At 42.6% G+C, this 14936-nt stretch overlaps 1 protein-coding gene across 1 annotated transcript in view; it reads left to right on the top strand.

The window, feature by feature from the left end:
* Window positions 1-14936, top strand: part of GAP43 (growth associated protein 43) — a gene marked incomplete at its 5' end in the record, with an annotated part of 74394 nt that overhangs the window by 29898 nt on the left and 29560 nt on the right. The window contains one exon of the mRNA XM_081326615.1: window positions 6702-7308. Within this exon, the coding sequence (XP_081182741.1) occupies window positions 6702-7308 (607 nt within the window). The remainder of the gene's footprint in view (window positions 1-6701; window positions 7309-14936) is intronic.

Below are 14936 nucleotides of genomic sequence, written 5' to 3'. Positions count from 1 at the left end.
TGTCCTGAATGCATTTGGGTAAATATAAAAGGGGGGGAAATGACATTGCCATACGTGTATACCACCCAACCAAACAGGAAATAGATGAACTTGCTAGTCAGTTAACTAAGGTATGTAGGAAGTACACCACAATAGTAATGGGGGACTTTAATTACCCTGACATCACCTAGGAGACAAACTCTACACCAAGTGGAAGATCAAACAGATTCCTGACAAACCTAGCAGACAATTTTGTCTCCCAAAAAAGTAAAGAAGGGAACTAGGGGATTAGCCATATTGGACTTAATTCTCACTAACAGAGATGAAATGATAGAAGGTGTTGAAACCACAGGAACCTTAATTATGCAGTATTGTAATTCAACATTATGCAAGCACAAACAATAGAACACAGTCAAACTAGAGTCTTGGACTTTAAGAGAGCTAATTTCAATAAACTTAGAGAGGACTTTCGAAGGATTCCATGGATGAGAAATCCTCAAGGGAAAAACAACTCAAGAAGCTTGCAAAATTTTGAAAAGTGAAATTATAAAGCCCAGTCTAGCACAATACCAACGAAGAAGAAAAATAACAGCTCTCAAAAACCCCAGCATGGCTGCATAAAGAACTTTTTGATAAAATGAAAGACAAAAAGGACAGATATAAAAAGTGGAAAGAGGGACACATAACTAAGGCAGAATATCAGCAAATAGCCTAAGACTGCAAAGATGAAGTGAGGAAAGCTAAGGCTCAAAATGAACTAATGCTTGCGACAAAAGTCAAAAATAACAAAAAAAAGCTTCTTTCAACATGCAAAAAAACAAGAAAAAAGTTAAGGAAATGATTGTTCCATTAGTGGCAAGAAGGTGACAAGCAATAGGGAGAAAGCAAAACTACTTAACTCATTTTTTTGCATCCGTCTTTACACAAAGGGAAAAAACAGTCCAACCTATCAAAAACAGTACCATAAAAAAACAGATTAGAAACAGAAGTTAATATAGGCAAGAAAATGGTAAGTGAGCATCTGTACACCCTAGATGAGTTCAAATCACCAGGACCAGATGGATTACACCTGAAGGTTTTCAAGGAACTGGAAGATGTGATCTCAGAACCACTGAACTACTGTATATCTTTCAAAAATCCCAGTTTCTGTTCTGTGCGTGCGGCGCCAGCAAACATGGGAAGAAGCCTGTCCCCGCTGTCCGATCTATCTTCCTTGGAGGACCCTGAAAAGGGTCCAAAGTCGCCCTAGAGGGGCGACCACTGTGAGTAGGCCTTCCTTGTGATTGCGGAAGGGCAGCAGCTCTCCATTTGATCTGTAGCAGCTCCTCTGGGCTGAAGAAGAAGAGATTGGCCATCAATATGGCTGATCACTAAGCCGCTCCCTGCTAAAAGCCAAAATCACCATCAAGCACAACGAAGCAATCTGGAGGATTTGGGTGAGACCTTACCTTTCTTACTTCCCTAATTACTTCTCTCTTGAAAGATTGGCGACTGCTTACTTGGGGAACTAAAACCTTAACGCCTAAAAAAAACAACAACCCTAAATGACTAAGCTAAATAATTAAGCAACCCTGTTTTTACCTCTGGAATTTTTGGGCTACTAAAATGTTCTTATCTCTGTGGGGACCTTCTACCCTATTTATTGCTAAAAATGGACTAATTCGATAAAAGCCTCATATTAGTCTGGAAAAAGATTCTATATGCTATTGAGGACATCTTGTGGCGAGACCTGGTATAGCAAGTAAACCTTTTTTTTATTGTGAGATCTGGCTGTAACATGTGTCCTTGACATTATCTCTAAAGATAAGAATTGGGAACACCTGGCAATGAATACAACCTTTAGGAATAGTGGAGGTGGACATTCACTGACTCTTATTAAAATAGCCTCCACTGAAGAACTATCTGTAAACATCAAAGAAATGGAGGATTATATTCTACCACTTGACTATAAACTTATACTTGATACAGTTTTGGCAATGACTGAACAAATGAAAGCCAGACGTAAAGACAAATCTGACAGCATAAACCCACTAAATGAAACTCTGACTTCAATCGATGAACTGACAATCCAAAAACTAACAGAAGAGGAGGAAATCAACAACAAAATAGGGGACTTTAAAGAACAACAAGTACAATTTACTGAGAGCCTTAATGCCCAAACTTCGATTTCAACTATGAAAATCTACAATTCAACAAACAACAGAAGCTGAAGAAAGCAATACTAAGATGGAGGATGCCAAAGGCCTTCAAATACATTAAGAATCTAACAAACCAAACAAAAACTATAACACCAGACATGACCTCTTACCTAAGCCAGATGGGACTGAAAGAAGAAGAAGACCAGACTGAATTAATGACAACTATACTATGCCAAACATGGATACCTGATTTCTTACAATGACAATTTAATGACTATAAAGGGCTCACTGTCTTTGAAAAATTGACAACTGGATGGTCTCCCTGGATTCAAACAACGTGTGTAGGAAGAAAGGGAGACACATTTGAGAAGTTAAAGGCAATGATATGGAAGCCTGCCTGGCACAAAAAGAAACCTAGAGTTAGTTTTTAAAAATGGGGTTTTTTAATGTTGGGATTTGTAATAATAAAGCTTAAAATTGCTTTTAATGGGCAAAGGGGAACTGTTAAAAGATATAAACTGATTTTATATTTAGGACCTAGATTTTTAAGGGAATGAAAATTAGCTACTAGAGCATAACTTTGAATTATATTATAGAACGTGGAATGACACAAGAAAATATACCTTGCTAATTATTGATAATTACAAAGATGATAGAATATGTTTTTGAACTATAACAAGAATGCACTTAAATGAACAATGTATGTATTTCAGATATGATAACTATTGTATAATGAAATATGGGAAATGTGGGTTACCCAAAAATTAAGTTTCTTAGATTGTTGTTGTTGTTAGCTGCGAAGTCGTGTCCGACTCATCGCGACCCTATGGACAACATTCCTCCAGGCCTTCCTGTCTTCTACCATCTTCTGGAGTCCATTTAAGCTCACGCCTACTGCTTCAGTGACTCCATCCAGCCACCTCATTCTCTGTCGTCCCCTTTCTTAGATAGGTAAAGGTAAAGGTAAAGGTAAAGGTTCCCCCGCACATGCGTGCTAGTCGTTTCCGACTCTAGGGGCCGGTGCTCATCTCCGTTTCAAAGCCAAAGAGCCAGCGCTTGTCCGAGGACGTCTCCGTGGTCATGTGGCCGGCATGACTAGACGCCAAAGGCGCACGGAACGCTGTTACCTTCCCACCGGAGTGGTCCCTATTTTTCTACTTGCATTTTTACATGCTTTCGAACTGCTAGGTTGGCAGAAGCTGGGACGAGTAACAGGCGCTCACTCTGTTACGCGGCACTCGGGATTCAACCCGCCAAACTGCCGACCTTCTGATCGACAAGCTCAGCGACCTAACCCACTGAGCCACCGCGTCCCTTTTCTTAGATACCATAGGCTAATTTGGAGCACTGTATTGAAATTAGATAAAACTTAAAAACAGGATGTGGATAAGTATCTGTGAAAATGTGTTGATAATTGTTCTAATCGACTCTGTCACAACCAGAAATGTATTAATTTGATTTTGATATTATGATTAAGGGAATTGGAGATGGAATTTTTGTTGATCTATCCTGACCTATGTACAAAAAGATTTTGTTATTGGACTTTTGATTATCCAATCACCACATTGCTTCATAAATATTTTGGATGTAAAATTAGAAAATTAATAAAACTTGGTGTGTTTTTTTAAAAAATAATCCTGGAGCACTGGGGAACTACCAGAGGACTGGAAAAGAGCTGATGTAGTTTCCATCTTTAAAAAAAGAAAAAAAATGGATCCAGGAAACTACAGACCTATTAGCCTGACCTCAATATCTGGGAAGATTCTGGAAAAGATAAGCAAGCAACAAATCAGTGAACACCTAGAGCAGACATGTCAAACTCGCAACGTCACGTGATGTCGTGCAACGTATCGGGATGATTTTGCCATTGCCGGCAATGAGGTGGGCGCGGCTTCCACATGATGCATCTGGCCCACAGGCCAGCAGTTTGACACCCCTGACCTAGAGGCAAACAAAGTCATTACCAAAAGCCAACATAGGTTTGTCAAAAACAGATCATGCCAGACAAATCTTATTGCATTCTTTGAGCAGGTGACAAAATTAGTGGACCAGAGGAATGCTGTGGATATAATTTACTTGGACTTTAGTAAGGCATTTGATAAAGTAGACCACAACCTACTACTTGATAAGATAGAAAAATGTGGATTAGACAGCATCACCACCAGATGGATTTGTAGCTGGCTGACCGGCTGTACTCAATGTATGGTCCTCAATGGAACTGCATTTACATGGAGGGAAGTGGGTGTAGTGGGGTGCCCCAGGGCACTGTTCTGGACCCAGTGCTCTTCAACATCTTCATCAATGATTTGGATGAGGGGATAGATGGAAAACTCATCAGATTTGCAGATGACACCAAGCTGGCAGGAATAGCCAACACTCCAGAAGATAGGCTTAAGATACAGGAGGATCTTGACAGACTTGAACATTGGGTGCCATCTAATAAAATGAAATTCAGTGGTGAAAAAAGTAAGGTTCTACATTTAGGCAAGAAAAACCAAATGTACAGGTATAGTATAGGGTGGTACCTTGCTCAATAGTAGTAACTGTGAGAAGGATCTCGGAGTCCTAGTTGACAAACACGTAAATATGAGCCAACTTTAATTCTTGCAAGTATGTGATGGAGAGAAAAGTCCAAAACATATTGGCTTAGACCTAATTTCACAAACTAAGATACTCAAATCCACTTCAAACAATTGTTGGTTAAAATCATGGCTATATTCTTTCTAATCCAACTGGGCTGATTTGAATTTTATTTGCTTCACTCTCTTCTATTCGATCTGATCTTTTGTTCACAACATTCTGTAAGATGAATCTAATTCAGATCTAAGAGGACTTGTCATGGTTACATGATTTTTGCTCACAGAGCATAAAAATGGGATCAAGTTTACATATAGCACTTGCGTGAAGCTGATTAATTTCATGGAGTGGTTAGATTGCAGCAAAAAAAAGCTAGAAAAAGAGATTGTTTGGGAGATTAATATAATTTTTATTAAGGTTACATATTTCAGTCTGAAGTTTATACATTTCCTGTTTGCTGTGTTCTAACATTTAGACAACAGCTATTTGAAGAAAACCATCTCTAAAATTTACAATCTTTGCCTTAATGGTTAAGCATTACTGGTTTTCCCTCTAAGGTCACAGGAATGAACAACATTTTTCTTGCAAGTTATGTATACATTTAGTATACATGATTAAGTACAACTATGTAGGTAATTGCTTTCTAGTTTGAATAAATAAAAAGTTTTCCACTAAAGATATTCTTTCTATCATCTATCTATCTATCTATCTATCTATCTATCTATCTATCTATCTATCTATCTATCTATCTATCTATCTATCCATTCATTCATTTATCTATCTATTTATTTATTTAGGCAAATATTTGTTCCAGCTAAATATGTAAGAAAATGTAATTCAAAGTGTCTTTTGTATATTTGTAACTATTAAAGGAACTGGAGGATTATGGAATCTCTCCTTCCCTCTTTCTTATAGAAAAGTATTTTTAAGCTGTTGTAATTAATAAAAAAGATTGGATTGCTCAAACAACCTATCTTATCCACTTTTAAAATAATGTTCAAAACTATTGGCTTCTGTTAATAAGCCCCTTCTATCCCTGAAATCTATTCCAGAATTTTTCCTTAAGAAAACATTCAAAATGAAAAAGATGGAGTACTAGCTTAATGTTTTTTGGTTGAAGAATCCTAGCACTACTAAAGAAGGCAGTGACCTAGCCATTTTCACATTGTTACCAATAAAACTATACAGAAATAGCACATGAAATCACATGTCAGGTTTGACTTGAAGGAATCTACAGTTTTGTTTTAAACATTCAAACTGATGGTGGGTTCTTGTATGTTTGAATAAGTTTTAAATTTATGAAAATGTTTCTTTGTATCTTGAAATAATGTTCAAAAGGGACTCCCATTTCTGTTCAGGTTGATCAGAGTTGTTCTACACTGCTAATATGCTCAGCTAATATGCAGAAGAAACTTATGGGATATATTTGTGTAAGTTATGATGTCCAAGACTATCTCAAGCATGGACATTACACATATAAATAAGTTCTTGTTCCATCATTTCCATTAGTTTGTGCTAGGCATGGAATAAAAAAGAACCACAAGCCTGTAGCTGCTTAATAAGGTGAAAAAGTACTATAAATGTTGTACAGCATACCTGCACAAATTGGGTTCCCTATGCAATACTTTTATAGAATGCTGATATAGAAATACTACTTAAGGTATGCATTGGTTATTGTGAGACTGTTAGTAATTTATATTCTACAGCATAATAGCAACCCAGATTAAATGGTAATATGTATCAAAATTATTTGCTTATAGAACATGGAGCATATGAGACATTTATACTTCAGTTATTTGGGCATTAGCAATTTAACATTTGTACATTTGTGAACTTTGTATTTTTTCAAGAAAAAAGAACACTACCTCACTCTTTTATGCTACTGTATTATTGTGTCCTTTGCAATGTGTTATGTAAATATCATAACTATATTGCTTGGTGGAGGCATTTTGAATTAATTGTTAATTAATTGTTTTCCCTTTCTTTCATTTCCCCTTCACTTCAAAGGTTGAAAAAAATGATGACATTGACCAAAAAATTGAACAAGATGGCATCAAACCAGAAGATAAAGCTCATAAGGCAGCCATCAAAATTCAGGCTAGCTTCCGTGGACACATAACAAGGAAAAAGCTCAAGGGAGAGAAGAAGGGAGATGCCCCAGTTACTGATGTTGAAGGTGGAGAGAAGAAGGAAGAGCTCCTTGCCAATGGTCTGGCAGATGGCAAAACTGCTATTACAGAAGTTGCTCCAGCTGAGAATGCCCTACCTGGAGTTGAAAGCAAAGGGGAAAGCACCCCAGCAGATGAGAAGCAGGCAGATGGCATTGCCAATAGTGGCTCAGAGCAACCTGTCCCAAAGGCCACTACTCCTGCTACTCCATTGGAGGAAAAGGCTGCTCTTGCTGCCACTGAAAGTGCCACTAAAGCTTCCACTGATAATTCACCATCCTTGGAGGCTGATGAAGCCCAAGTCAAGGAGGAACCCAAACAAGCCGATGTGCCTGCCACTGCCACCACTGCCGTCTCCCCTAGTGCTGCAGAAGATGCTACTGCCAAGGCAACAGCGCAACCCCAAACAGACACGGCAGTGAGTAGCCAAAATGAAGAGAAAACAGGTATGCTATAACAGCATGTGGGTAAGCTGTTTTATAATACAGATGAGCAAATGAGGAATTAACCCATAATTTGGTTGTTTATGAGATTAATGCAGAATAAAATAGGCAGTCATATCCCAAAGTGGAACCTGAATGGTAAGCTTCATGGTAAGAATATATAATCAAAAATCCTTGTGATAACATCAAGGTCAAGGGTAGGTACCTAGTGAAATATTAATCAGTAAATTTATCTGAACAGCAAGATTTGAAATAGCTGTTAATCTGGGGTAGAAATAACATTTATCCAAAAGAGTAAATTATTATTTCAAGTCTACAGAGAGAACAATAGAGTAGTCTCTTGCCTTTTTAGTTGGAAATTTAATGCCAAGATAGATTTATATACATGCACTGTATCTATGTTTGATTTGTGTAAATAATATTAGCTATTGAATTTAGGGGAACACATATTCTAAAGGCTGATAACCATTAAAAGACTAAAGTAGGATCAGTAGCCAAGCTGGATGGTTTTGGGCTTAATTCCAAATGATTTCAGTAGATTTAGAATTCCAGTGTGAAATCACTGTGAAAGTGATTTTGAATCACTTTCTTTCAAATTGGTCTTTAAATCTCATGATAAATCAATGTCTCCTCTGGCTGACTATACAAGGACATAGTGGTTGAATGAATAATAAACTTTGCAGTTCTAGCTGCCAAAAGCAATTTACTGTGAGCAGAAACTGGAATGAGGATGGCAGGAGAGATGCATAAGGAATTTGGAATTAGTAAACTTGGAAACCTGTTTTCTTGGAATACGTATCATTTAGTTCAGTGACCATGTGACAGAATAAATGGACTCTGGATTATAGCCCATTGGGAAACATGCTACCAAATTATGACAACCTTTCCACAACCCTGTCTTTGTGATTTTATTGTTCCCTCCTATAGTTTGACTTGGCAACTCGATGGTTTTAGACTTCTGGATGACTATTGCCTGGATCCAACAACAGAACCCACACAGAATAAAACAAAATTTCTAGGAAAATTGATTTATTATGCAGGGAATAGCACACATTACAGACACTATTAAGATAAATGCAGAGATTTTAGAGTTTAATTTTTAAAAAGTTTTCTTGTTCAGGTTATTTCCACAAGTTTCTCAAAACTTCAAGCAATCATTCAGGAACAATTTATTAAGTTTTATGTGATACTTTCTGTTTCTTTGATTATACTGTTTAATATAAAACACATGGATTGGTAGGATCAAAATGGGAGGGGGTGTTGCTAAGTAGGAAGAAAGTAGGAATAAGACAGATGTATATCTGTATTTGCAATTTTGTAGACTAAAAATAGAAGCTAATGAATTGTGATTTTCAGGAGAAATAAACAAATGAAGAAAGAGCATTACATAAATATTATACAATTGAGAAAATTGACTTGAAACAATAAAAGGAATATGATACAAATATTCCTTGAGGAAAGGATGTGAATGTAAGGAAACTAAGTATTAGATAAATGAGGCAACTCAGAGAATCAAGTGATACTGGGGTCACAAGAAAGAAATGACAAGTTAGAAGAATTAATCGTTAGGTTACCAGAAATAATGCATCAGTACAAATTTACTGAATCAGTCATTAAAGACTTCAGGTGATAATGAGCTATAATTATAGTGAAAACATATGTCAGTGAAACAAGGACACTAACTTCACAATCGATACAAAATCTAAGAGTGGCACAAAGAGCCATGGAAAGTACATGCTCGGCATCAAAAGACAAGATAGAAAGATCTGCACATGGATTAGAGAACAAACAAAAATATACGAAACTATCAAAAAGAGTGAAAGAATTGAAATGGAAATGGGCCGGTCACATAGCAAGAAGAACTGATGGCAGGTGGACTAAGGCAATTATAGAATGGATCCCACTTGATAAAAAATGTTCACAAAAGAGACCTAAAACAAGATGGATCAACAACATCAGCAAGTATTGTGGGCCCAACTGGCAAAGATAAGCTCAAGACAGTATTGGTTGGAAACATGCAGAAGAGGCCTTCATCCTGCAGTGGATAGACAATGGCTAAAATGATGTTGATGAAGAATAGTGAATATATGTATATTTCTACCTTTTCTATCCATGAGCTGATCATGTGTTGTAAACTCTATGGATACATGAACTATTGCCCTTCCTTCCATCCCTTCCTAAGGCATTTTCCCCAACAACAGCAAAAATGTTTTTTTTAAAAAAAACAATATTTTCCTTAATTTCCATTAAGTGGCAGCATGTAGTGTCCTGATAATATTTTCCTTAATTTCCACTACATGACAGCATGTAGTCTCAGATTAGCCAAGCTATGCACCAAATTTTAAACTAGTGACAAACTTCCTGTCAACTTTGTCAAAATGTCTTCATTCAACAGCAGGTTCAAACTTCATATGGATGTATACTAGTTTTTTCCCCCTTATTTCTTACATATTATTTTTTATGCTTTTCCAGCCTTTGAGGTCCAAAAACCTATTCTATCTACCTTCCTAACCATTTAGTAATTTGATTTCAGATGGTAAACAGAAAGGCAGGGCTCATTTATTGCAATTTTAAACTGGAAAGCAAAAGTTTTATTAATTTAAATAATTTACCGTATATACTTGAGTATAAGCCGACTCGAGTATAAGCCGAGACCCCCAATTTCACCCCCAAAAACTGGAAAAAGTTATTGACTCGAGTATAAGCCGATCCGCCGTTCTGCAAGCCTGAATACACAGGAATACCCTGTGTGGCCGCGGCTCGTCGGCAGGTCTCCGTTCCTCCTGCCGACCTTTGGGGAGGTTTGGGCGCCTCCCCAAACCTCCCCAAACCTCGGCAGGTCTCCGTTCCTCCTGCCGACCTTTGGGGAGGTTTGGGCGCCTCCCCAAACCTCCCCAAACCTCGGCAGGTCTCCGTTCCTCCTGCCGACCTTTGGGGAGGTTTGGGCACCTCCCCAAACCTCCCCAAACCTCGGCAGGTCTCCGTTCCTCCTGCCGACCTTTGGGGAGGTTTGGGCGCCTCCCCAAACCTCGGCAGGTCTCCGTTCCTCCTGCCGACCTTTGGGGAGGTTTGGGCGCCTCCCCAAACCTCGGCAGGTCTCCGTTCCTCCGCGCAGACCTGCCGACCTTTGGGGAGGTTTGGGCGCCTCCCCAAACCTCGGCAGGTCTCCGTTCCTCCTGCCGACCTTTGGGGAGGTTTGGGCGCCTCCCCAAACCTCCCCAAACCTCGGCAGGTCTCCGTTCCTCCTGCCGACCTTTGGGGAGGTTTGGGCGCCTCCCCAAACCTCGGCAGGTCTCCGTTCCTCCTGCCGACCTTTGGGGAGGTTTGGGCGCCTCCCCAAACCTCGGCAGGTCTCCGTTCCTCCTGCCGACCTTTGGGGAGGTTTGGGCGCCTCCCCAAACCTCGGCAGGTCTCCGTTCCTCCTGCCGACCTTTGGGGAGGTTTGGGCGCCTCCCCAAACCTCGGCAGGTCTCCGTTCCTCCTGCCGACCTTTGGGGAGGTTTGGGCGCCTCCCCAAACCTCGGCAGGTCTCCGTTCCTCCGCGCAGACCTGCCGACCTTTGGGGAGGTTTGGGCGCCTCCCCAAACGTCCCCAAACCTCGGCAGGTCTCCGTTCCTGTTTGGGGAGGTTTGGGCGCCTCCCCAAACCTCCCCAAACCTCGGCAGGTCTCCGTTCCTCCGCGCAGACCTGCCGACCTTTGGGGAGGTTTGGGCGCCTCCCCAAACGTCCCCAAACCTCGGCAGGTCTCCGTTCCTGTTTGGGGAGGTTTGGGCGCCTCCCCAAACCTCCCCAAACCTCGGCAGGTCTCCGTTCCTCCGCGCAGACCTGCTGACCTTTGGGGAGGTTTGGGCACCTCCCCAAACCTCGGCAGGTCTCCGTTCCTGTTTGGGGAGGTTTGGGCGCCTCCCCAAACCTCCCCAAACCTCGGCAGGTCTCCGTTCCTCCGCGCAGACCTGCCGACCTTTGGGGAGGTTTGGGGAGGCGCCCAAACCTCCCCAAAGGTCGGCAGGAAGAACGGAGACCTGCCGAGGTTTGGGGAGGCGCCCAAACCTCCCCAAAGGTCGGCAGGTCTGCGCGGAGGAACGGAGACCTGCCGAGGTTTGGGGAGGTTTGGGGAGGCGCCCAAACCTCCCCAAACAGGAACGGAGACCTGCCGAGGTTTGGGGACGTTTGGGGAGGCGCCCAAACCTCCCCAAAGGTCGGCAGGTCTGCGCGGAGGAACGGAGACCTGCCGAGGTTTGGGGAGGCGCCCAAACCTCCCCAAACAGGAACGGAGACCTGCCGAGGTTTGGGGACGTTTGGGGAGGCGCCCAAACCTCCCCAAAGGTCGGCAGGTCTGCGCGGAGGAACGGAGACCTGCCGAGGTTTGGGGAGGTTTGGGGAGGCGCCCAAACCTCCCCAAACAGGAACGGAGACCTGCCGAGGTTTGGGGACGTTTGGGGAGGCGCCCAAACCTCCCCAAAGGTCGGCAGGTCTGCGCGGAGGAACGGAGACCTGCCGAGGTTTGGGGAGGTTTGGGGAGGCGCCCAAACCTCCCCAAACAGGAACGGAGACCTGCCGAGGTTTGGGGACGTTTGGGGAGGCGCCCAAACCTCCCCAAAGGTCGGCAGGTCTGCGCGGAGGAACGGAGACCTGCCGAGGTTTGGGGAGGCGCCCAAACCTCCCCAAACAGGAACGGAGACCTGCCGAGGTTTGGGGAGGTTTGGGGAGGCGCCCAAACCTCCCCAAAGGTCGGCAGGTCTGCGCGGAGGAACGGAGACCTGCCGAGGTTTGGGGAGGTTTGGGGAGGCGCCCAAACCTCCCCAAACAGGAACGGAGACCTGCCGAGGTTTGGGGAGGCGCCCAAACCTCCCCAAAGGTCGGCAGGAGGAACGGAGACCTGCCGAGGTTTGGGGAGGCGCCCAAACCTCCCCAAAGGTCGGCAGGAGGAACGGAGACCTGGGGAGGTTTGGGGAGGCGCCCAAACCTCCCCAAAGGTCGGCAGGAGGAACGGAGACCTGCCGAGGTTTGGGGAGGCGCCCAAACCTCCCCAAAGGTCGGCAGGAGGAACGGAGACCTGGGGAGGTTTGGGGAGGCGCCCAAACCTCCCCAAACAGGAACGGAGACCTGCCGAGGTTTGGGGAGGCGCCCAAACCTCCCCAAAGGTCGGCAGGAGGAACGGAGACCTGCCGAGGTTTGGGGAGGCGCCCAAACCTCCCCAAAGGTCGGCAGGAGGAACGGAGACCTGGGGAGGTTTGGGGAGGCGCCCAAACCTCCCCAAAGGTCGGCAGGAGGAACGGAGACCTGCCGAGGTTTGGGGAGGCGCCCAAACCTCCCCAAAGGTCGGCAGGAGGAACGGAGACCTGGGGAGGTTTGGGGAGGCGCCCAAACCTCCCCAAAGGTCGGCAGGAGGAACGGAGACCTGCCGAGGTTTGGGGAGGCGCCCAAACCTCCCCAAAGGTCGGCAGGAGGAACGGAGACCTGCCGAGGTTTGGGGAGGTTTGGGGAGGCGCCCAAACCTCCCCAAAGGTCGGCAGGAGGAACGGAGACCTGCCGAGGTTTGGGGAGGCGCCCAAACCTCCCCAAACGTCGGCAAGTCTCCGTTCCTCCGCGCCCTGCCTGCCTGCTTCTTTCCGCTGCGGAAAGAAGCAGGCAGGCAAGGCGCGGAGTTTGGGGAGGTGCGCGCGCACCTCCCCAAACCTCCCCAAACTTCGGCAGGTCTCGGACGGCGGTGGCTTGGGAGAGGTGCGGGCGATCCCGGAAGCACCAAAGCCTCGGCCGCGCACAAGTCCTTGGTAAGTTTTTTTTGTTGACTGGAGTATAAGCCGAAGTGGAATTTTTCAGCCCAAAAAGTGGGCTGAAAAATTCGGCTTATACTCAAGTATATACGGTATATGACCATCTATCTCACCACAGTGACCCTGAGTGACATACAGGACTTAAAACAACAACTACACATCTGTATATAACATAAAAATTCTAAGATTAAAAAAATCCAGTAAAAAAACATAAAGAGTTTCAATATCAGAGTTCACCTAACTACCCAGCACATTGCCAAGGGAAACAGGCAGGTCTTCAGTGCCTTGCAAAAGGCTAAGAGAATTTGAGCCACCCAGATTCAAGATGGATGCTATTCCATAGGGCAGATGCTGCCACAGAGAAGACATGACCTTTGGATCCAACAAGATGGTACTGTTTGAAAAAAGGGACTCAGAATATGTACTTCTTCCTACATTTTGAGGGACACAGTGGAAAAGAAGTAGTCCTGCAAGTATTTTCTATTGATTCTTGAATATTAGCTTTATTGAGGGAGCCACTGGGGCTCTCCTTGCTGTGATCTCCAACAGAGTATCCTTGTCCATTGTTCCACAGATAGTCAGGCTCTTTCTTCCATGCTTCTGAATTTTGTAGAACTCTGTAGAACTCTTATCTTTTTCGGTACTCCTGTCTCATTATTAATTTTTTGTCTTATCTCTTCCCCAGCAGAAGGATAAAATTTTATGGTAGTTTAGTAGATAATACATAAACAGTATTGGATTCATACCAAAAATGTGGGCCTCACATTGCTATATGTACACTTCCTATGGGTGAATACACAATCCCCACAATCTCCAAATTACTTGCACCAAGGACAAAACTAGAACTTTTGTCTAAATCGAAATTGACACGTAATGATTACCTGTTGAAGTTAATGAAAAATGAAATGTTGCCTTCCCATCAGAGATATTGTGCTTTTAGTTGAGGTTTCTGATTTGGTATAAAAGGATGTTCCCTCCCTTTCATGTCCCACATAGTTTCTGGTGCATTAAAGGATTAGTGTAGGATCAAGGAAGAAAGAGGTAGAGGCACCAGAAGGCAAAATAGAGAACTAGGTATAGCATCTTGTTAATATTGAAAAATGCACCTAATATTCAAAGCAAATCACTTAGAAGAACTCATTTTTGAATGCTGGTGACATATTTAGAAAGAGAAATTTCAGTTTTATTCATTCTCTTCACAATTCTTTCTGTTTATTTTCTACAACGTGAGTCCTTTTCCTTTAGCTCAATGACTTGAGTTCACTTTATAAACTGATCCTACATCGCTGTAAAAGGGAGAACGAAATAAAAGTGCAAAACATTTGAAGTGGAAAAAAAATGGAACGGGTTTTTGTCGAAATTCATGGATATTCTTCAAAAGGTTCTGACTCTTATTGTAAAAACAGTACACAATATTGTCTCGTGTCACTGAGCAAAAGCTGTCAATGTAATTGGTAGTGGAAAGCTGCCAATAAATAAATGAATTCAATGGCTACAAGCCAGTAACATTGGCTAGCTACTAAGACGGCTATTACTATTACAAAAAGTTTTTTTCTTGCAGTGTTTCTGCAGTTACCTCAGTTTTCTAATCCAAGAATGTGATCTCATCAGTGACATTGACTAACATATGAGCTCCCTCCTTTTCTTTGTCCTTTGAGAAACATTATATCTCATGAAAAGGGATAAATTGAAGGATATATCCATTCAATGAGATGACAGCAAAATGGCAAAATTATATATTTTGGTTTCTCTCTTCTCTTATTATCTATGTTCCATCTTTTAAGGGTTTTTTCCCCTGAGGATTTTTACATTAATCAGTTTAATGATTTTTCAGTCAGTCATCACAGAATATGA

The sequence above is a fragment of the Vipera berus genome (assembly GCF_964194415.1).
Source record: "Vipera berus genome assembly, chromosome: 4".
Lineage (NCBI taxonomy): Eukaryota > Metazoa > Chordata > Lepidosauria > Squamata > Viperidae > Vipera > Vipera berus.
Note: the sequence above shows the minus strand (reverse complement) of the source record. Positions and strands in the feature narration are given on the sequence as shown.